The sequence below is a fragment of the Mustela nigripes genome, chromosome 2 (assembly GCF_022355385.1).
Source record: "Mustela nigripes isolate SB6536 chromosome 2, MUSNIG.SB6536, whole genome shotgun sequence".
NCBI classification, from domain to species: Eukaryota; Metazoa; Chordata; class Mammalia; order Carnivora; family Mustelidae; genus Mustela; species Mustela nigripes.
Window position 1 is genome coordinate 57,066,157 of NC_081558.1, and position 21,386 is coordinate 57,087,542.

A 21,386-nucleotide genomic window follows, 5' to 3' on the forward strand; every position below is an offset into this window, starting at 1 on the left:
ATATGGGTCTAGGGCAGAGAAGTCTTAACAGGACAACACAAGGCCTGTAGGCAGTGTGTAGGCCCACCCCACCCCACCCCACCCTCACTCTGGGCCTGGAGACTAGTTAGGGAAGCCCGCTGGGCCAGTGGAACCATCTGTGGAGACATGGCCACCTGGGCCAGCTCTAGGCTCAGTGGTGGACAGAACCAGTCTTGGGCACCATCAGCTCTTTGCAGAAATCTGTTTAATGGTTTAGGAATGTGTACATTCTGGCTCTGCCGTTTCCATAAAGGCAACTTTTCCATGTTTCAAAAAAAATAGATTTGCTATAAAGATTTATGTATCATAAATAGGAAATGTGAAAAATCCCCCCCAATGCAAACGGCATCCTTGGGCTTAGCGGAGGCCCTCCCCACGGCCCAACGGTCCAGGCCAGCAGGGTGTGGAGGGTCCGAGGCCCCAGCCCTGGCAGCCCTCCTGGGAAAGAGTAACTGAATTCAATATGAATTAGGAGCTTCCTCCAGCTCCGTGCCTTCTGGGGCCTGATGTCCACGAACCCCTCTTCTGGAAGGACAGGGCCCCACCTCTCCGGTTCGGTAATCATGATCCGTGTCCCTTGTCTTCTTGCTCTTCAGCCTGTGTGGCACTGGCTGCACCCCCACAGAGGGTGCTCTCCCCGGGCCTGCTGGCCGCCAGGACACTTCCACGCCCTCTGTCCCCTGCCTCCTCTTCCACACCCTACCCCCTGCCCAGACCTGTTCCTGCTCTTGGGTAATTTATAAACAGAGGAAGAGTTGAAGCTCGCTGGCCCCAGAAGCCCCAGGCCTGCTGCGGGAGGAAACCGAGGTGGGTTGTATTATTTCTCAACACTTCCCCACTTTCTCCTACCCAAGTACAGGTCCCCATGTGACAAAAGATGGAGACCCAGGAGACGGTGAGGCCTCTGGCCAACAGGGCCCTACAGGCAGGCAGCGCAGCCGGTGTGCAGTCAAGGCCACACCAGCGTCGGGCCCTGAGCACGAACGTTTGTATCTGGGCCTGAAGCTTGTAAATGGTCTATTTGAGCCTGTAGGAAATGGTTCCCGCTGAGGCAGAGGGTGACAAAGAACTCAATCTTTGCCAAGGGATACTGTGAGCAAGGGACCAGCTTGGGGTGGGGCCAGTTCTCAGAGGTGTCCAAGTGGGTCATTTGTGGGACTCTAAATGACACAAATAAAGGCTGGATGAGTGGGTGAGTGGATGGGAAGGGGCAGCCTGGACAGAGGGTGCTCCTGGGGGACAGGGTGCTAGGGAGAAGCCAGGGCAGAGCTGTGGAGGCCATGGACATCCAGAGCCTGGACTGTATCCCGAAGGTCCCTGGTACCCCAAAAGGTGAGGGGACAGCATCAGTATGACCTTTTGCTACTGCCACACTGACCGCAGCAGGAGGGTGCCTCGGGCTGCCCAAGCTAGAAGCCCAGGGGCCCAGGAGGTCCATGAGGTGTGCTGGGGAGGCTGGGGCCTGTCCAGAGCAGGGGCAGGGGGCAGAGTGAAAGTGGGATCCTAGCACTGTGCTAGGGTAGGGAGAGAGAGTGAGGAACCTAAGACAACCCCTGGATTTCTAAGCTAAACCCCTGGAGGCCGTGGTGGCAAGACACCCTGGGACTGAGAAAGGCAGGAAAGGGAAGTGTTTTCAGTGTTGCTAGGTGAGCTAAAAGCTGCCAGTGGGCAGAAACCTCCTTGGTCCTAGATGAGCCGGCTGCTCTCTTCCCTCCTCAACCAAGCCCCTGCAAGGTTTCGGCCTCTAACCCTGGGGTCTAGAGCAGGAGGATGGTTCATAGTCCAAGCCTCTGTCACCAGCCAGCTACCTGTTGCTGTGCCTCCCAAGGGCATCCCTGTGAAGGAGGTGGAATGGAAGGGCCTCCCGTGTTCCCTAGCAATCCAACCCTGAGGCACAGAGACAGCAAGCAAGTAACAAGGGGCAGGGTCCGTATCTGGGCTCAGCAGGAACTGAGGCTGCAAGTCAATCATGGGGGTAGGCCCAGGCCTGCACTCCAAGGCCCCCTGCACCCTTGCCACCAGCCCCCAAAGCAGCAGGTCTTTGCAAGGTCAGGCTTCCTGAGATTTCTCTTCCAGCCTGAACAAACATCACCCCCCCAGCAGAGGTCATAGGGCAGAAGACCTCTGCCCTTGGCCTGAATGAGCATTAGTCACAGACACATTCTACTTTGCAGGTAGAGCCCAGGCACTGCGGTGAAGGGGCATGGCAGACACCAGTTCTTCCTGCCAGCAGCTGGGCTCCAGGCCCCACTCACCCCATCCCACTGGCAAAGCCACTGAAGAAGGAAGCCAGGTGGCCTTCTTACTCTCAGGTGCCACCCCACCCGGCCACCAGTGAGCTGGTTCCCCTCAGTGCAGGCCCCTGCTCAGTAGCTCCTGGTCCAACCAGACCACATCCTTCCTCTCCAGAACCAGGCTCAGCCAATCCCAGGGCTGCCTCCCTGCCTGAAAGGGAGTCACCAGCCCTGCTTGTCTTGGTCTCAGCCAGGGAAGCCTTCCATGCCCGACCCTACTTCACCAGACTGCTGTGGGTCTGGCTGCTGCAGAAGATCTGGCTTCTGGCTCTGCAGTCAGGCCTGCCTGCGAGAGGGGGTGACGCAGGCCAAAGGATGGGAAATGGAAGGCAAGGGAAGTCAGTTGGAGACCTGTGGCCCACCACTGGAGGGCCAGGGCTGGGCCTAGGGCGCTGCCTGGGCTCCACATCCACAATGTGGGCTTGTGATATGCCAAATGGCTCTGATGGCAGTGTCCTTCCTGGGGCTCCATAGAGAGGGGTACCTAAGGGACTAAACCGGGCTGACACGGAGGGCCTGGGTGGTACAGGAAGATCACCTGCCTTCCCCAGCTCAGTCTCTGTGATCCTCTGAACTACCCCCAGAGGCTGGTATGCTTCCCAGAGCCCCAGGAGGAGGACATGGCCAGACCCAGAACTGCCAGGGCCTTGCCTTCTTCGTCCCGGAAACCACAAACTAGACTGGGAGCAGTGGGCGAGCTGTCACTCTACGGCTGCACGGGTGGCAGGAAGGGCTTCTGCACAGGTCAGACTAGGCATCCCGAGCATCCCTCTCAGACCTTAGCCTCAGCCTTTTCCCTTAAATGTCCACATTCCTACCTCTTAACCCCCCAAGTTCTGAGAGTCAGTGCTGAAGAATCAGCTGGTTTTGCAACCTGAGAGGCAAAACTTTGGGCCCCAAGTGAGCAGACAGTCCCTGCTTGGCTGCAGGCCCTGACCCCATGCTCATGCCGATGCAAACAAGAAGCTACATGGAAAATGAGAAAACTTGAGAGGTCTTGCTAAGGCAGCAAGCCAAACCCCAAGCTATCTCTGAGCTTAGAGCTGGCAGTGAAGGAAGGAAGAAGGTTCCTTGCCCAGAAAGAGCTAGGGCTTCCCTGGGGCTCAGGAACCAAGTCTGTCGGCCCGGTTTTTCTCGTGCTCTGAGGCTCACGCACAGAGGCCCTGGAATGACTCCGAAGAACCCAACGCACCAGCTGCATCCCTGGAGGCAGCCACCTGCCACCATAGCCGCAACAAAATGCAAGGAGTGGAATGGTCAGAACCAGTTGGTGCTGAGCAGGGGAGGCACGTCCTGGCCCCTTCTCCTATGGTGGTCCATCCCGGCAGGCCTGGAGCCAATCTTGGACTGTGAAGGATGCAGAGGGGACAGTCCCTGGCTGGTAGAATGGGCCCCACACCTGATACCCGGTATGATACCCGCTTCTTCCTTCCTCGAAGGTAGCCTTCCCATCAAGTACCCAGGCCACGGAATGGATCATTCCAGGACTTTATCTGGCTGCTCTAGAATCACTGGCGCCATGGAGGGCCAGCTCTGGAGGGGGGCCCGGCAGGCCAGAGAGAGAGAGAGAGAGAGAGAGAGAAAGAAAGAGAGAGGAGGTGGGGAGGGCCCTGCCTGCCTGCCCTGTCCCCCGGTCAGCAGCCACAACCCCAGCTCTCCCCGACGTCCTTGCTGTCCAGCTGGATGTGGTCGGTGCCCTTCTCGCTGAGCAGAGGGCCGCCGTGCCTGACGACCAGCTCCGTGGCCACCCTCACGAAGGCCTCCTCCACGTTGCTCGAGTCCTTGGCGGATGTCTCGATGGCACACAGGATGTCATAGTGCTCTGCCAGGCTCTGCGCCTCGGCCAGCGGGACCTCCCGGAGCTCGCCCAGGTCCGACTTGTTCCCTGCAGGGAAAGGCCGGGAGCAGCTAGGTGAGGCCCACAGGTGCCAGCAAGCCCTGTCCCCTCCCTGGCAGGGCCAAGCTGAGAGACCCTGGTGGCCCTGTCCACCACCAACGAATATCGTTTTGTGTGACCATCTCTTTTTTTTTTTTTTAAAGAAAACAAACAAAAAAGACCTTGTTAAATTTTAAAGCACTTATTTCAACCTTCCATCCCTCATTTTTTTTTCTTCTCTCCTTTTTCTTTTTGCCGGAGGCTCACATACTTTATTGCTTCCTCTTAACAAGTAGGAGCAGGAGAGTTTGGTGCACAGAACGTGGTACTTCAGAGATGCGAGGAACTTCGGCTCCCCTTCCCTAGCTGTGTGACCCTCAGGTAAGTCACTCCATTCCTGAGAGTTGGTTTCCCCATCTCTGATGCCACCTTCAGCGAGGGAGGGGGACTGATGGTACACGGAGCAGGAAAACAGCTGGCACTCGCCAGGCACACCCTATGTGGCCATGTTAATAAGGAGATCAAGCATTGCCAAGTCTGTTCTTTGCTAACATTTTGTTATGCTTATTATCTATTCTCTCCTATTTTCCTTTGGAACTCTCTCATTCACTGTAAGATCGTGGTTTTCAATTATTTTGCTTTTCTGCACACCTCTGGCTTCTCCTACAAGCTATCAGATGTTTCATTATGTTCCCCAAAATCTGGTCAACTGCCCCTTGACCCAATTTCTAGAAGAATTCTTTTACATCTCTAAATGGTTGACTTTTGTAATGTGACTATATGGGGAGTACCAAACAAACAAACAAAAATAGAGAACCATCTAGAAAGATCTAAACTTTTTTTTGTAGCCTGAAATGATGCAGTAACCGATTTCAGTGTGGGGAGCTTATCTGGATCCTGCTTTCAATAAACTGAAAAAAACAGTACACGTGATATTTAGGAGCAATGATAAATCTGAATGCCGATCAGCTACTGGATTGTATTATAAAAATATCAATATTTTTCAGACGTGAAAATGGGATTGTTGTCAGGTACTATTTAAGTGTTTGTATCTTATATCGATTCATGCTGGAATATTTACAGGTGAAATAGTTAACGGTGCTGGGATTCGCCCCAAAGCAAGACAAGGGAGGGGAAGAGATAAGGGTAAAGGAGAAACTGGCCATGGAGTTGCGCAGAGCTGAAGCCAGGGGTTGGGTATTCGGGTTTCACTGCACTATTCTATTTTTTATATTTGTATAAAACACCTCTAGGACAGGATGTTTTACTTTAAGTGTTCTGGATAAAAGGGAAGTGTAAGGCCAGGTAAGGAGAACTCCACTCCGGCCTGGGGAGTCCAGCTCGGCCAAGCGCTCCCCCATCCCAGGCCAGGCAGGCTAAGTAGAACCAAGCACCACCCTTTCCCCAGATGGAGTGATGGTGAGGCCCCATCTGAACAACCTCATCTTGGAAGAAATCAGCCTGACAGCTGGAATGAGAATCCCAGGGACCACACAAATGGTCCAAAGCTTCTTGGGCTCAGGTCTGGGAAGGTGATTTAGGAGGGAAAGGGAAAATGGCAGTAAGAGCAACAGTGGTTCTCAAAGTGGGGTCCCTCGGGCACAAACATGGCACCGCCTGGAAACCTATGAGAAATGCACATTCAAGGGCCTGGCATCCATGTTTACACAAACTGCAAAGTGATCAGGAAGCACAGAGATGGTTGAGAAGCCTTGCTCTGCAGCACAGTGTGACCGAATGATGATTGGCAGAGCTCAGTCACCGAATGATGATTGGCAGAGCTGAGGCTGCCTATTCATGAGCTCACAGGCTGCATGGACTGGGATAAATTACTTCACTTTTCTGAGCCTCAGCTCCAGCCCCTGACAAACAAGGAGTTGCCGGGGTTACAGGAACTAAATCCAAGGACACCAGTGAAGCTTTAACCAGTGTTACCCACCGTGGAGATACATGGTAACTGCAAAGCGAACATTAGCTCCCTGTCTTCCTCCAATTCCGATTTTGAATATAAGCATGAGAATTTGGAAGATCACTGTTCAAGTTCTGGCTTCCTTCCTGCCTGGCTGAGTTCAGCCTCTCTCTGTGCTCCATGTGCTCTTTATTTAAAAAGGAGAAAGAGACAAGGACAGACAGAAAGACAAGATCCGCGGTCCTGAGGAACCCTCCTGCCCCTGCCTGTTCCCTGCCCCAGCTCACCAATCAGCAGCTGCACGATGTTCGAGCCTGCATACTTCCTCACATCCTCGATCCAGTGAGGTACTGACAGAAAGGAGCTCCTCTTGGTAATGTCGTAAGCAAGGATGGCCCCATTGGCACTGCGGTAGTAGCTCTGGGTGATGGTGCGGAATCGCTCCTGGCCAGCTGTGTCCCAGATCTGCAGCTAAAGAAACAGGGGGAGTCCCGTGAACCTGGTGGTGTGACCACACACAGGGGATAGGGAGGGCACTTCCTACAGACCCATGCCCAAAGCGCTGGACCCACACCTTGGCAGGAACCATGCAAGAGGGGCTAGAAGGTGGACAGAGAGAGAAGGGACTTCTGAGCCCTTAGGAAACAGCCCAGTGGCCCAACTTTTGGGGGACACAAGGATGCAGAGGGAAGGTGGGGAGCCCTCATCTCTGCTCTCTAGAGTCCCCAGGGAGAGGTACTAAGGGGACATTCTGCACTGTAGTAGGAAGTACATATAACCCAGGGTCCTCTGTGTGCCTTTCTCCCCTATACACCGGGCTCACTACTGGGAACAATGAACCTGAGGAGCTCCATCAGCTCATGGTTCCTTCCAGGTGGGCTATGATGCTGGCTGAGTGTGCACATCCTGTGCCTTCCCCTCTCTGAGCCTGTAAATGCACCACTATACCCAGCCGTGTGGAAAGTTCCTCCAACATTAGGGTTCTCTACTCCTGCCTCAGTGATGCCCACGAAGATGGCTCACAACCTGGTGGTTGAGGGGGCCTGGACTGTGGCAGTGAGGGCCCAGGGGGAAGCAGTGGATAGTGTCCTCCTACTGGGCCTTGACTACCTGCTGGCCCAGCTTGGCCAAAGGCAAGAAACTTAGGGTCTTTCCTTGCCATGTCTTCACTTAGCAAACATCCATTGGTGCCCATTGCCAAGCCCTCCTGGACACTGGCCATGGAGGAGAGGTGCCCATAGTAGGAACTCCCCTGGTTTCTGCAGAAGCAGCAGCCTGGCATGACAGACGCCAAATAGGGTAGGGGCAGGGGATGCAAGTGGAGCAGACCTGGACCTCCACTGTGCCCGGGCTGGGTGGAGATCATCAGCTCTATGCCCAGAAGAGATGGGCTGTTGGGGGCCATCAGAGTGGGCAGATGCCAGGGCCCTTGGGTGCTCAGGGTTTGTCTTCTCTGCTCCACAAATCACAGGTTCTTGGGGCTCTCTGAAGGTGAACACGAGCCTTTGATCTCCACCGAGCCGTGGGTCCATCCATCCTCCTTCACGGGCACAGGCACTGTAGGGGCCTCTTTATCTAGTTCACAAGGTGTGGGAGGCCTCCTCATCTGTCCAGGATAGGGAAAAAACCAGAGGCCTCAGACAGTTCCTGAGGCCAGGGCTGTGGAGGGGACTGCCTCTTCCCTAGGCACCACCGACAGAAGTTTAAGAGTTAACAAACTCTGGGCCACAACATGCCCAGTGGAACCCTCCAGTCCTGAGAGCTCCTATTTACTCCTCAACTATAAAAGGCTCCAAGGAAACCAGGTGTCTGCTAGCTCACGCATGGGGTGAAACCTGGAATCCAGATGACCAAGAAACCCATCTCCACACCCCAGAGGAGAGCACGTAAGAGAGGCCAAACAAACACAGAAGAAAAGTGACTTGGACCAAATAAAAACTACACTGAGGCCAAGTTTTGTTTACCAAAGACAAACACCAGTATTTTTAGAGATAGGAAAAGATCGTAAAACAATAACAGAATACTATTTCTTAAAAACAACAACAACAACAAAACAGTTGAGGGGGTGTTCAGAAAAAGAAACAGAGGGGCATCTGGCTGGCTCAGTTTGAAGAGCATGCAACTCTTGATCTTAGGTTGTGGGTTCAAGTCCCATAGGGATGTAGAAATTACTTAAAGATACAATCTTAAAAAACAACAAAAAAAGAGCTTTTGATAATTCAAAATAGAACATCAATGGAAAATGCAACCTAAGAGTTGGAACATAAAGTTGAAGAAATCCTGCCAAAATAAAGAAATACAAAGAGATGGAACAGAGAGGGGGAAAAAATTGTAGAGCCAGCCTAGGAGGTCCAATATGGGAATAGTAAGCATTTCAAAAGAAAAGAATGGTAAAATCAAGGGGAGGAAATCAAAGAGAAACCTTGAGAAAACTTCCTCTGGGTTGAAAGAGCCCACAAAGCACCCACACAATGGAGGAAAACAAACCTCACAAAACACACCATATGGGAATTCCACAACAGTGGGGAAGGGGAAAAGGTCCTAAAAGCTTCCAGAGAGGAAAAGAATAAGAAAAAAACAGGTTTTAACATTAAAGTTTGATAAAATCCACATGGCATTAGATACTCAATGAAAAAAATGCCTCAAATTAGGAGAGAAAATGATTTCCAACCTAGAATTCTCTACCCAATTAATCATCAGTCAAGTGTAATGGTTTACTAAACAACATTTTCAGATATAGGGGCCTCAAAAAATTTATCTTCCTGCCACACTTTCTCAGGAAGCCACTGACAGTTCCTCTAACTAAAGAAATCAACTGAAAAGAAGAAGATGTGGGATTCCCCAAAACAGAGAATTCAACTCAAAGGAGAGGCATAGGGAACCCCAGGATGGTGGTTGAGGGAGATCCCAAGATAAGAGCCGAGCAGCAAGCCTGGACATCAACCCGTCTGCAGCAGGCCACCGGGCTCCAGGCACAGCTCTCAGCTCTGGCAGAGTAATTACTGGCAGCTGAGCCCTCCCTCCACAAACAACCACTAGACTGAGAAAAATATGGGAGGTTGCTGTTTTCAAAATGTAAACAACAAGCAGCAGGAGACAATAATCCTGAAAGACGCAAAACTTTTAAATTGCGTCTCCCATCACCATGACTCTCTACCCGGGGATGGCTTCCTGACTGCCAGACAGTGGGCTAGAATCCAAGCAAAGCAGCCTGGTCCCACGTGGCCAGGAGGCAAACAGATTCTGGAGCAGCTGATGGGACTGGAATGAGAAGCGAAGCAGGAGTGGGAAAGCCGAAAGTCTGGGTGTGGTGTGGGAGTCTTTGGTGAGTCCTTCCCTGAGGGATCCATGCACACGGTGGGACTACCAGAATTTTACCAGAGAGTGACTCCTGCCAGATTGAGAAAAGACCAGAGATAGAGGCTAAGCAGTGCTAAGGGAATGCTGGTTCTAATCCAGTCATGATGAAGAGGCTTCCCTAGCACCTTGATCAAAGTAACCCAGGTAGTAACCGGAGACATCAGAAAGGCTTTCACCTATGAGTGAAGACCATGACCAGACAAAGGCCTCCAGATACCTGCCCTAACAAAGCCTAAAACCAAGCACCAACACGAGTTTCAGGTTTGGAGGCTGACTTCTGTCAAGACAGAGAGGCTAGAGAAACATCCTTGGACTTCTACCTATCTGCCCTAACAAAACATAAAAGCAAGGCTACACAGGTTCAAGGTGTTTGGACAGCAAACTGAATTGACTATTAGGTCATGAATCAATGGGGGTGCTTGAGTGGCAGATAAATGAAATCATACTACTGCAAGGTGAGCTACACTTGTGAGGTGTCAGAGGTGAAGTGAGAAATGATAAGTGTTAAGAGTCAGTTGTAACATATGAAGTTATACAAAACTGATTCTAAAGAGACTTTGTAAGTTAGTCCTATCAGCTAATAAGAGAAATAGAAGGTCAATAGAGGAAATACAGTAGTATTCTTAAAATAAATAAATAAATAAATCAACTAAACCAAAAGGAAGGAGGAAAGGAATAAAGGAATAAGAAATAGAAGAGGGAAAGAGAAAAGGAAGAGCAAATGGTAGATTTAAACTCAAACAGATCAGTAATTACATTAAATATAAATGGATTAAACACTCCAAATAAAAGCCACAGCTTGTCAGACTGGAAAAAAGGCAAGACTACATGCCATCTCCCTTAAATATAAGGACACAAATAGGTAGCCCCCCCCCCAAAAAAAATATATATATACACACACAAAGTACATGTTAAAAATAAGCATAAGAAAGTATGACTCAAGTTATAGGAATATGAAAATAGGCTTCCGAACAAAGAATTACAAGAGATAAAGAGAATTTTGTAATGTAAGAGGCAATTATCAGAAAAGACATAATGATACCAAATATGTATCTACCTAACTGTAGAGTTTTAAATTTCATGAAGTTAGAACTGACATAACTAAAGGGAGAAACAAATCCATATTCGTAGTTGGAGATTTTATTACCTCTTTCTCAGAAATTGATAGTTGGTAGACCGCCCCCCCCAAAATCAGTGTGAATAAAGAATATCTAAACAACACTATCGCTCAAAATGACATTTCCAAAACATTAAACCCAATACTGCAGAACCGCACATTTTTTTTCAAGTGGATCTAAATATTCAACAAGGTAAACCATACATATGCTGGGCCTCAAAAGTCTCAATAAATTTCAAATGGCTGAATTCTTAGACTATTACTCTAATCACACACCCACACCCCACCCCCAACACACACATGCAAAACTAAAATAGAAATCAAGAAAGCTCTGAGAGATTTCTTCAAGAAGACAGAACTGAGAGGTGCCTGAGCCATGGGGGTTTTGAACCAATCAGGCTTACTAACTGACTTTCAGACAGTAAGTGTCTGACTTCGGCTTAGGTCATGATCTCCCGTCCTGGGATCGGGCTGTGTCAGGCTCCCTGCTCAGTGGAGAGTCTACTTCTCTTTCTACCTCTCCCTCTGCCCCTTCCCCCACTCATGGTGTCTCTCTCTCTCTCTCTCAAATAAATAAATAAAATCTTTTAAAAAACCAAAAACAAAAACAGAAGACGGATCTGAGAAAAGGCCATACATTGAGAGGCAAGGTATACAATACACTGGACAGATAAGGAGGAAAGGTGTATCAATTAGGATCCCCCCTAACTGGGGAGATGAATTAATGGTAAATACATAGACACCTAAGCAAAACAAACATGATTACTACTTCCAGGAAAAACTGGTGACAGTGAAAAATAATGGCAGTGCACCACATGGCTTAGCAGTGAACAGCACTTACTAATCATAAGGTATTCATTCACCCATTTTGGTAAGAACTTACTAGAAACCTACTATGCATTCCAGATACTGGAGTGGAGATACCAGGGCTGACAAAACAGATGCAAATTCCTATCCTCAAGCTTATAGTCTGGTGCAGGAGACAAATGCTAAGTAAGATCAGAAGTAATAAGGATCTATAGTTATTAAAAAAACATACATATTTATACCTACATATATAATATAAATTAAAATACTTATTACAAAATAAATAACAAAAATAATAAGTATGCTAGATAGTGAAAAGAGTGGAACAAATGAGCAGGGGAAGAAATTATAAAGCACAGTGAAGAATGAAGATTTAGCCAGGACAGCCACAGAAGGCCTCATTGAGATAATCATTGGTAATGATCTGGAAAGGGGTGCCTGGTTGGCTCAGTCGGTGGTGTGTGAGTCTTGACCTTGGGGTCATAGGTTCAAGCCCCAGGCTGGGTGTAGAAATTACTTAAAAATAAAATCTTAAAAAAAAATAATAAATATACAGGGGTGCCTGGCTGGCACTGTCAGGAGAGTGTGCTACATTCGATCTCCGGGTGGTAAGATGGAGCCCTGTGCTGGGTGTAGAGATTACTAAAAAATAAACTTTAAAGAAATTCTCTTTTAAAAAATAGGGGTGCTTGGGTGGCTCAGTTATTAGGTGTCTGTCTTCGGCTCAGGTCATGATCCCAGAGTCCTGGGATTGAGCCCCTCATTGGGCTCCCTGCTCAGTGGGAAGCCTGCTTCTCCCTCTCCCACTTCCCCTCCTTGTGTTCCCTCTCCCTCTCTTGCTGTGTCTCTCTCTGTCAAATAAATAAATTAAATCTTCAAATAAATAAATATAAATAAATATGTGGAGGAAGTTAGCTAACTATGCAGATGTCTGGGAGACAAGCATTCCAGGAATAGAGTAGAACAAGTGCAAAGGCCCTGAGGCAGAGACAAAGCAAGCAAGAAGATTGGTGTGTTTGGAGCAGAGTACAAAGGGAAAGAATAATAAGGGATGACAGAGAAATATCAAGAGGCCCAGATCACACAGCACCTTCTAGACCACAGTAAGAACTCTGGACTTTACTCTGAGTCAAAGTGGGAAGCCATGGGGGTTTTGAACCAATCAGGCTTACTTTTTAACAGAATCTCTCTGGTTGCTGTACTGAGAAGAGATCAAAAGAGTTCAAAGACGGGGCGCCTGGGTGGCTCAGTGGGTTAAGCCGCTGCCTTCGGCTCAGGTCATGATCTCAGCGTCCTGGGATCGAGTCCCGCATCGGGCTCTCTGCTCAGCAGGGAGCCTGCTTCCCTTCCTCTCTCTCTACCTGCCTCTCCGTCTACTTGTGATTTCTCTCTGTCAAATAAATAAATAAAATCTTTAAAAAAAAAAAAAAAAGAGTTCAAAGACAGAAATAAACCAATTAGGAGGCAATGGCCATAATCTGGGTAAAAGACAGTGGCTGGACCAGGATGACAGGTAACAGTGGAGGAAGGGAGAAGTGAGCAAATTCAGAATACATTCTGGGAAGAGAGCTGAAAGGAATGTAATCATGATCTAATCACTGTTGCCACACAGCTCTACTGGGAGGATGCAAAGTGTGTACGTGTGTGGTGGGGGCTGGGGCAGCACTGAGAGTTAGTTAACCATCACCTTCCAAAGTCAGAAGTCAACAAACTACGCCTTCAACTTGGGGGAAAGGGGGGTGGGTCACAATATAAGCAAAAGAAATGGAAAAATCCCATCAGCTGAAAAAGAACCCGAGGTGATTACCTGCCCTCCTACCGCTCCCCCACCAGGCTGCAGGTGGGGGTACCAGGAGACAGACATTTTTGTAACAAGCCTTGTTGAACCTAATGACTCTTTAAATCACACATACGTGTAACTCTGATAAAAATAAAAACTAAATTAAAAACCAACAAAATAGCTCCAGATTAAGGTATCTAGGTCAAGCAATTGGTGAAATCTGGGCAGCAATGGAGGAGATATTTCTGGAAAGTAGGTCCTTCCCATGACTGGTCATATTCTCATCCTACTCTCCCACATTAGAGAAAGGGAAGGAAAAGAACAGTGTCAGTGCTCCAGGGTCCAACAGGCCTGAGAGCATAAGCCAGCTCCCATCACTTTCCAGCATGGTGTCTCTGAGCTACAACTTAATTGAGTTTCTCATTGGTTTCAAAAAAAAAAAAAAAAAAAAGTACAGTAAGGGCCAAATGATAGATTCAGGGTGCATGGTACCTGACAGAGAAGGTGCTAGACAAATACATCCATTTAGGCTCAGTCCGTGTCTGTCTTGAGCTCAGGTCATGATCCTGGGGTCCTGGGATCAACCCCTGCATCAGGCTCCCTACTCAGCGGGGAGCCTGCTTCTCCCTTTTGCTCTGCCTGGCGCTCCCCCTGCTTGTGCTCTTTCTTTCTATCAAATAGTTTTTTTTTAAAAATCCATTTAACAATATTTACTGTGCTATTACAATTTTTGCCTAGTGTTTTAAATATAAGCAAAGGAGCTTTAATGCAAGGTAGAATATATAAAATGCCCAAAGAAAAATATATTGGCTGTGTGCATGGGCCAATTGACTTATTTGTCTGCTATGTACTGCGTTTCTGCCATGGGCCCCTCCTTGTTCCAGGAGCTGGGGAGACTGCAAACAAAACAGAGTTCACATCCCAGCGAAAGAAGACAGCAAGAAGAAAGCAAATAGGATCATTGCAGAGAAGGATAATGAGCACTCTGCAGAAAATAAAGATAATAGGGAGAGACTGCCCGGGACAGGGGCCACCTGGGTGGTCCCAGAAGGTGACACTCGAGCTGAGGCCTAAGGATGAGAAGCCAGGCACAGGGACAGTGTTCAGGCAGAGGGAACAGTGTCACAGTGTCCAGAAGGACAAAGCTTGCCGTGTTGGAGATACAGAAAGAGCAGTGTGGCCAGACAGCAGTGAAGCAGGCACATGTTAGGAGATGCAGTCAGGGGCAGCTGAAGCCAGAATATGCAGGATCTTACAGGCCGACGTTGAGGGTGGATTTTATTTTTATGGCAATGGGAAGCCACTGGAGACTGTCCGAAGTGGGAAAATATGTATTAGAGGTCTCTTTTATCCCACCTCACATATCTTAGCAGCCCACCCTGAACTCCAGCCCACTGCAGGTAACAACCAGCCCACACAGTATAACGGCCTCAGTAACTTCGCTGCCTACCTTGGAGCCTCCCCAATTTCAAACCAGGAGACCTGCTGGAAACCACCAAGCATTTGTCCATTTGTGACCCAGAAGTAAGAAGGCCTTACCCATTTATGGATCAACCCTTGGCCAACGGGGAACAAGGCATGCCTGGCTGGAACAAGGCATGCCTGGCCAAATCAAGCCCTACTTGCCCATGGGAGGGACCAACTTGAGGATGCAGCCTTGTAGCATTTCCTTCCTCCTCTGTTTACTCTCTCTGGTACCCAGAACAAAGGAGCTGCACATAAGCCCGTGTCTCAGGCTCTTGTTTTCCAGAGGGAACACAGGCTGAGAAAAGAGGTGCTCTGACTGATGCTCATCAAGTGTCACCTGGGGTGCTGGGCAGAGCGGGGGTCCTACTCTGTTCAGTAAAAGAAGCTCAGTCTCCAGGCCCAGATGCCCTGTTCCAGTACAGGTGGGAGAAGCCAAGCCAGGTGAGGGCCTACTTTCCCAGCAGCCAAGCAAAGCTTCCCGTTAGGCAGGGTCCCAAGGGGGTCTGGGTGAAAAGTTTAATGAATGCGATCAGCCGCCTTAGCTACTCAAGAGACAGGTGAGGACGGCCGCAGGCTCTTTTTCCCAGAAGCCGAAGCAGAAGCCACCTCATGGATGCTGTGGGGTCCTGAGGCAGCAGGCTGGGTCCCCATCGGAGCCTGCAGGCAGAGACCACCAGCCCAGTGCACATAGCAGAAGGGCAGACTCCCACCATGCCGTGACTGGCCAAGGCATCAGAGCCTCATGCTAAGCCCACGCCCATCTGTCTATATGTCTGTCTGCCTACTTCCCTGCTCCCCTTCTGTCCTCAGCAGGGGCCTGGGTGAGCAGCAATCATGGGCACCAAGTACTTTGCTGCTCCCTCCCCTCCACACCGGCTGTCACTGAGCCTCACACCACAACCGCCACTGCAGCCAGCCACAACCCTGCCCCAGGCTTCCGCCCACGCTGCGGTCCACTCTCCACATAGCAGCCTAGGTGAAGCCCCGAAAAACAGTGTTTTAAGTAGGATCTTGTTGCTCCTCAGAGCTCCACCCCGGAAAGGCCTAAATTTAGGACCTGCACAACCTGGACTTTATCTGCCTTCACATAACTTCTCTTCAGCTGTACTTGCTCCTGGCCAGTCCCCTGAGCCCTCAGGGGTCTCTCTATAAAGACCCCCACCCTTGACATTCCCCTTCCTGAAGTGTTCTACTCCCGGATCAGCACATGATGGCTGCCTCCCTTCACTCCACCTGCTTTCAAGCACCAAGGGCACACACGGGTCTTTTGTGATCCTCCTTTCTTAAAAGAGCAGCCCATCCTGTCCCCTCATCCTGATTTACTTTTCTCCTGGGGCAGCCCTCACACACATGCACTTTTTTAAATGTTGCCAGCCCTTGGCCGCCTGGGTGGCTCAGTCGTTAAGCATCTGCCTTCCACTCAGGTTGTGATCCCAGGGTCCTGGGATTGAGCCCCATGTCGGGCTCCCTGCTCAGCGGCAAGCCTTCTTCTCTGTCTCCCACTCCCCCTGCTTGTGTTCTCTCTCTGGCTCTTTTTCTCTCTGCCAAATAAATAAAGAAAGAAATATTGCCTGCTCTCTTTCATAGGAGTTTCACGATGGCAGGGCCTGACTAGCTGGCTTTCCACATATGCCCAGTACCCAGCATAGTGCCTGGCATGTTGAAACTGCTCGATTAATGCAGGCTAAACAGGTGAGTACCCTTCTTGCCCTTAGAGCCTGTCCCCCTGCTCTGCCGGGTTTCCATCTAGCAGCTCGGGCTGCAGGCCTTAGCTTAGGAAAGCAAACCATCCAGTGTCTGCAGTCTAACAAGACTGAGTATCTGACATCAGCCTGAAACCAATGAGAGCATCTGCCAGGTGGAAACCGCCACCTCACCCACCAGAAGTCCTCGGCCAGCATGCTCACTTGACAAATAGGCAGGGACTTTGGACTATGGGCTATACCCCAGTCGGCCCTCCCCAACTCTCCCACTTGCCACCTGGCACGCCACCAGCCTCTCCTACCTTCCCCAAGCCAGGCCTTCTTATCTTACATTGGACGTCAGGGGAAATTTTCAGGGCTTCTGATGTCTGTAGTAAAGTTCAGAAGCATCTGCCGGGTATGGAAGGTAGGAGCATCTCCGGGTATGGAGAAGGGCTCCTAGAACATTTATTTATACTCAGAAGAGGGGAGCTGCAGAGGTCAGTCAGGTAGGTTCAAATGGGTGGGGGCAGGGGTGGCTCCCCTCTTCTGTGGGCATTTCTAAGCTGTAAGGTCCTGGGTTTCGTTTGGGTCCTTCCTCTGCCCTGGTGATGGAAGGGCTTGGGCCCATGGATTGTTGCCTCAGTCTGAGAAGTATGATCTCAGGGTAAGAGATGAGGCCTGTTTTGTCTTCTAAGCCCCACAGTCAATGACTCCTTGTTTACACTGTCCCTCCGAGTCCCTAAACCCGTGATGGCATATTCTTGTCTTTATCTTCCTTTCCTAGGAGAGATTGCATTCATCTTGATCTTTCGTGAACTCCTACCTAACCTTCAAGACCCTAGTTCAAAAGTCACCTGGTCAGGAGAACTTTCCCTGACACACAGGCCCAAGCCTCGCCCAGGGCAGAATTCACTTCTTGCCCTCCTGCTCCCTAGCATCTGTGTTCTTTCCTCTGTAACAGCACACACTGCAGAGTATGCTCAACATTTAACTCAAGTGTCCCAAACTGAGGTGCCTTTGGGGGCCAGGCAAGGAACATAAAATGCAGCAAGACAACAGAAAAGCTTATCCGACCTAAAGCAAATCCAATTAAAAACAAAGCTGCAAATGACCGTTCTGCAACGACCAAAAAAGAGGTTTTTTTTTTTTAGTGGGACTGGCCTAAGACTGTCTTCTTGGTTTGTAAGTCTCTCTTGCTCTCAAGAATGGGCTCTTGAGGGGAGAGACCCCATCTTACTCCTTTATGCCACCAGCAACCAGGCACAGACCAGGTACTCAATAAAGGAACCCCTTCTGAAGGCAGAGCCTGGTAGTCAGGCCAGTGAGAGGGAACAAGACGGGGACAAGAGGTATGGTGAGGCTAAAGCTGCTTTCCAGGGATTTGTGCCTGCTTGGCCCTAAGGAGTGACTTCCCATGTGCCCCAGTGGGAAATCAAGTCTGCTCGTTAGCTTAAAAGCGCCGCTAGCAGGGTGGTTGCATGGCTCGGTCAATAAAGTGTCTGAGTCTTGATTTCGGCTCAGGTCATGATCTCAGGGTCATGAGATCGAGCCCCCTGTCCACCCACACTCAGTGCAGAGTCTGCTTGGGATTCCGTCCCTCTCCTTCTGCCCCTCCCACTAGTGCTCTCTTTCTCTCTCAGATAGATAAATAAATCTTAATAATAACAAGCATGATTAGTGGTTCAGTTCCCAAAACCTACATCCAGCACCATCTCCCCTGGTGGAAACAGAAGAGGATTTTACTCAGTCTTTCTCCTGCATGATGAAACAGACAGTGGAAAGTTCCTTGCTTCTTCATAGTAGGAAAAGACCTTGGAAAATTTAGTTCTGAGGACAAAACTCTGAAAACTGGTCAGACTGACCCAAATACGAGTTTCTGAGCTATTTTTCATTATGTCTTGGGATGTGGTGTGAACCAGGAGGTGGAGTCTTCAGGCCACTTCTCTGGCCAGCCACTGTCACTTCTCCTATGTCAGTCCTCTAAGGAAGAGCCTGGCCTGGGACGTGGGGTGACAGACCCAGGGTGCATTCTTAGGAGCAATAGCGAGAAGCTGCCAAACATCTGGTATGTTAGCTGAAGACACACAGGCAGGTGGGCAGAGGCCGAGGGAGGGAGAGCAGGGTAAAAACAGGCTGGGCTAGTGATACAGGGAGGGGCAAATGACACGGTCCTGAACACAGCCAGCTCCTCTGCAGTGGGCAGTAAGGGTTACATGCGTCCTTCTGAGCTCAAAACACCTCCTGCCCCCTCAACACAGCTGCTCAAGGTCCCAGTATCACAGATGTTTCTTTGTCCCTTGTTACAAGGCAGCCCTCCTTGGCAGGTTATCCACAGCTGGAAGGGAACAAGCAATCGGGAATCTCGGGTTCCCGTTCTACTCCTTCAGCACAGGCATCAAGGACAGTCCCAGTAGCTTCCTGGGGTCTGGCATTTCCTCACCGGGAACTTGGGAACAGTGGTGGCTGGTCCCACTCCACAGGGCTGGTGGGAGCATGGGGTACAGGAGGGGTTCTAACGTCCTTCGAGAACCTCTGGGTGCTACCTGTGTTAGTGTTCCCCTCTGCCAGCCAGTTACTTTCTGCATGAGGGGTCTCAGGGAAGCAGCAGCAGCAGAACTTTGTCGGACTCTAAAACCCCATGCCCTCTACTATGTACACAATTTCCTCTAGAAACCTTAAACTCTTTTGTTTTGTTTTGTTCTGTTTCTTCTGTGAAACCTCAGTGATGATTCATACCTCCTGCAGGAATCCGTCAAACCCCTTCCCGAACAGTCTTGGTGGAGAAAAGACAAGACGTGGGAAATGGACCAAAGCCTCTCACCAAGGAGTCTTGCCTTGGTGGCTCGCAAAGGGCCACTGGCTCCCCAGGGATGCCCCTTCTCCCTCTCACAGGGAAGCTGAGACCATCAGGCACAACCCAAGCCCCTTCCTCTGTGGCCCCCTTCCCTGCTGCCACTAAACTGCACTCAAAGGCCCTCTTCAGCACTACAGGGAAACAGAGAGCGATCAGACTGAAGCAGGGAGCCAGAAGCCCCTTCACCCCTGATGCAGTGGTCAGGCAGGCCTTCGAGGCTGGGAAGAGCCTGTAAAAAAGAGGTGGACTGCCAACTCCTCGTGGCAACAACCTATGCCCACCAGGAGAAGCTGAGAGCAAGTGATGGCATTTCCAAGACCATGGCCACCGGCTCCAACTTCCTGGGTAAATGGTGTCATGGAGCCCTCACTACTTCCACACTAATTCCCTTATACCCACCTGCCTCTCTTTTTCCAAAGCTCCTCTGAAGCAAGGACCTAACCTAGAGAGGAGTCAGATGCCCTATGTCCCAAAACGAGCTCTGCCTTCCCTCGAACTGTCCCTCCTGCGCCCCTGCCCCTAGGGTTCATGGACAGTGTGCCAGGCCGGGAATCTTGCTCAGCCTTGACCCCTTGGTGCCCCTCTGCTCAGTCACAGCTGATAGTGCCTCCAGCCAGCATCAAACTTCCGGACAAACAGTGGGTCTCCCACACACAGCTTCCCACGGCCCTCAGGACACAGTTGACGCACCTTTCATCATCAGAAGTCTGGTGCTGAGCCCCATCCCTAGTCTCATCTCCCCGACACTCTAGCTCTGCTTGACTTGGACAAACACCCACACTTCCTCTCCCACACTTCCATGGCTTTGCACATAGATGGCTGTGGTAGCAAAGCCCCTTCTATCTTTCCTCCCTGGGAAATTCACATATCTTTCAGTAGCTTGAAACTCACTGCCCCCGTCACCCTGGGGAGGGCAGATTGCTGCCTCCTCTGTGCCTCTGTGGCACTCATAAGACATCCCTGTGATGGCCATGGCAACCACAGGGCCCTGCTTTGCAGGAACAGTCCTAATTTTCAATATTCAGTCTTGCTGTTGCCAAAATAAACATACACATACTTGTCAGGCCATGTGTTTCCGACTCCTGGTTCAGAAACTGGGCAACGCATTAACAGCACTGCACGCTAGCTATCTGTTTATGCGTCTGTTCCCCCCAGTTAAAAGCTCCTGAAGAATGGGGACTATCTCTTATTCACCTTTTTGACTTGAGCTTAGAAGAATGCCCGGGAAAGGAGGTAATTCTCAACGGACAGACCAACTGTCCACTATTTGCCATTTAATGATCTCCCCAATACACAGTTTATGTCTCAGGGTATCAGATGGTCACATCTACCAACAACTATAATTAGGCTGGACAAAACACTTTTGAAGTTTCAGGCATTTTGCCCTTTGAATTCAATTGCATCCTGCTCTAGGCAGAAAAGGCCAGCTCAAGTTATGATTTTTGAGTGATACCTCAAGGAACAAAGTTAACAGAGCAAAAAGGCATCTTTTAACAATAAATGCAAATAGATAAATCTGGTAGATGCTACCAAGTGATCAAACCAAGGCATCATCAGTACCAAAGCAGGAACCTGGCATTGTGTGCCACCTGTCACAGCAGCAAAGGGCAGCACACAATGTTACTTGTGATTCATTCTCACCAAAACTGTCCCACCCAAGTCGAATCTGGCCTCTAACTCAACCTCCAGCTACAGGAAACTCAGGAGACAAAGGAACAAGTGCAAAGACACCACAAGGGAACCATGAGACAAATCCAGGAACTGAATCTTAAAAAATCAGTATCATTAACAACACCACCAACAAAAAGTCATTAAAAAAAAAAAAAAAAAAAAGCAAGGTGTTGTTCTGGACCGAACTATACTGGACAATGGTTCAAAGAGGAAAAACGGGGGCGTCTGGGTGGCTTAGTCGGTTGAACCTCTGCCTTTGGCTCAGGGCATGATCTCAGGGTCCTGGGATCAAGTCTTGCATCAGGCTCCTTGCTCAGCTGGGAACCTGCTTCTCCCTCTCCCTCTGCCTCTGCCCTTCTCCCTGCTCATGTGTTCTCTCAAATAAAATCTTTCCAAAAAAGAGCAAAAGACAAAGAGGAAAAACACTATTAAAAAACATTTGGGAGAAAGTTGGAAAAACTTAAAAATTTGACAGGAGATGCTATTTGATAAAAATACCAGTTGACCCTTGAACAACATGGGGGTCAGGGGCACCAACCCCCGAG

At 49.7% G+C, this 21,386-nt stretch overlaps 1 protein-coding gene across 1 annotated transcript in view; it reads right to left on the reverse strand.

Moving 5' to 3' along the window:
• Positions 1-209: 209 nt before the first annotated feature.
• Positions 210-21,386, reverse strand: part of RAB43 (RAB43, member RAS oncogene family) — a 35,177-nt gene continuing 14,000 nt past the window's right edge. The window contains exons 2-3 of the mRNA XM_059390430.1: positions 6,388-6,571; positions 210-4,200 (exon numbers count right to left, since the gene is read on the reverse strand). Of these exons, the coding sequence (XP_059246413.1) occupies positions 3,950-4,200; positions 6,388-6,571 (435 nt within the window). The 3' untranslated portion in view covers positions 210-3,949. The remainder of the gene's footprint in view (positions 4,201-6,387; positions 6,572-21,386) is intronic.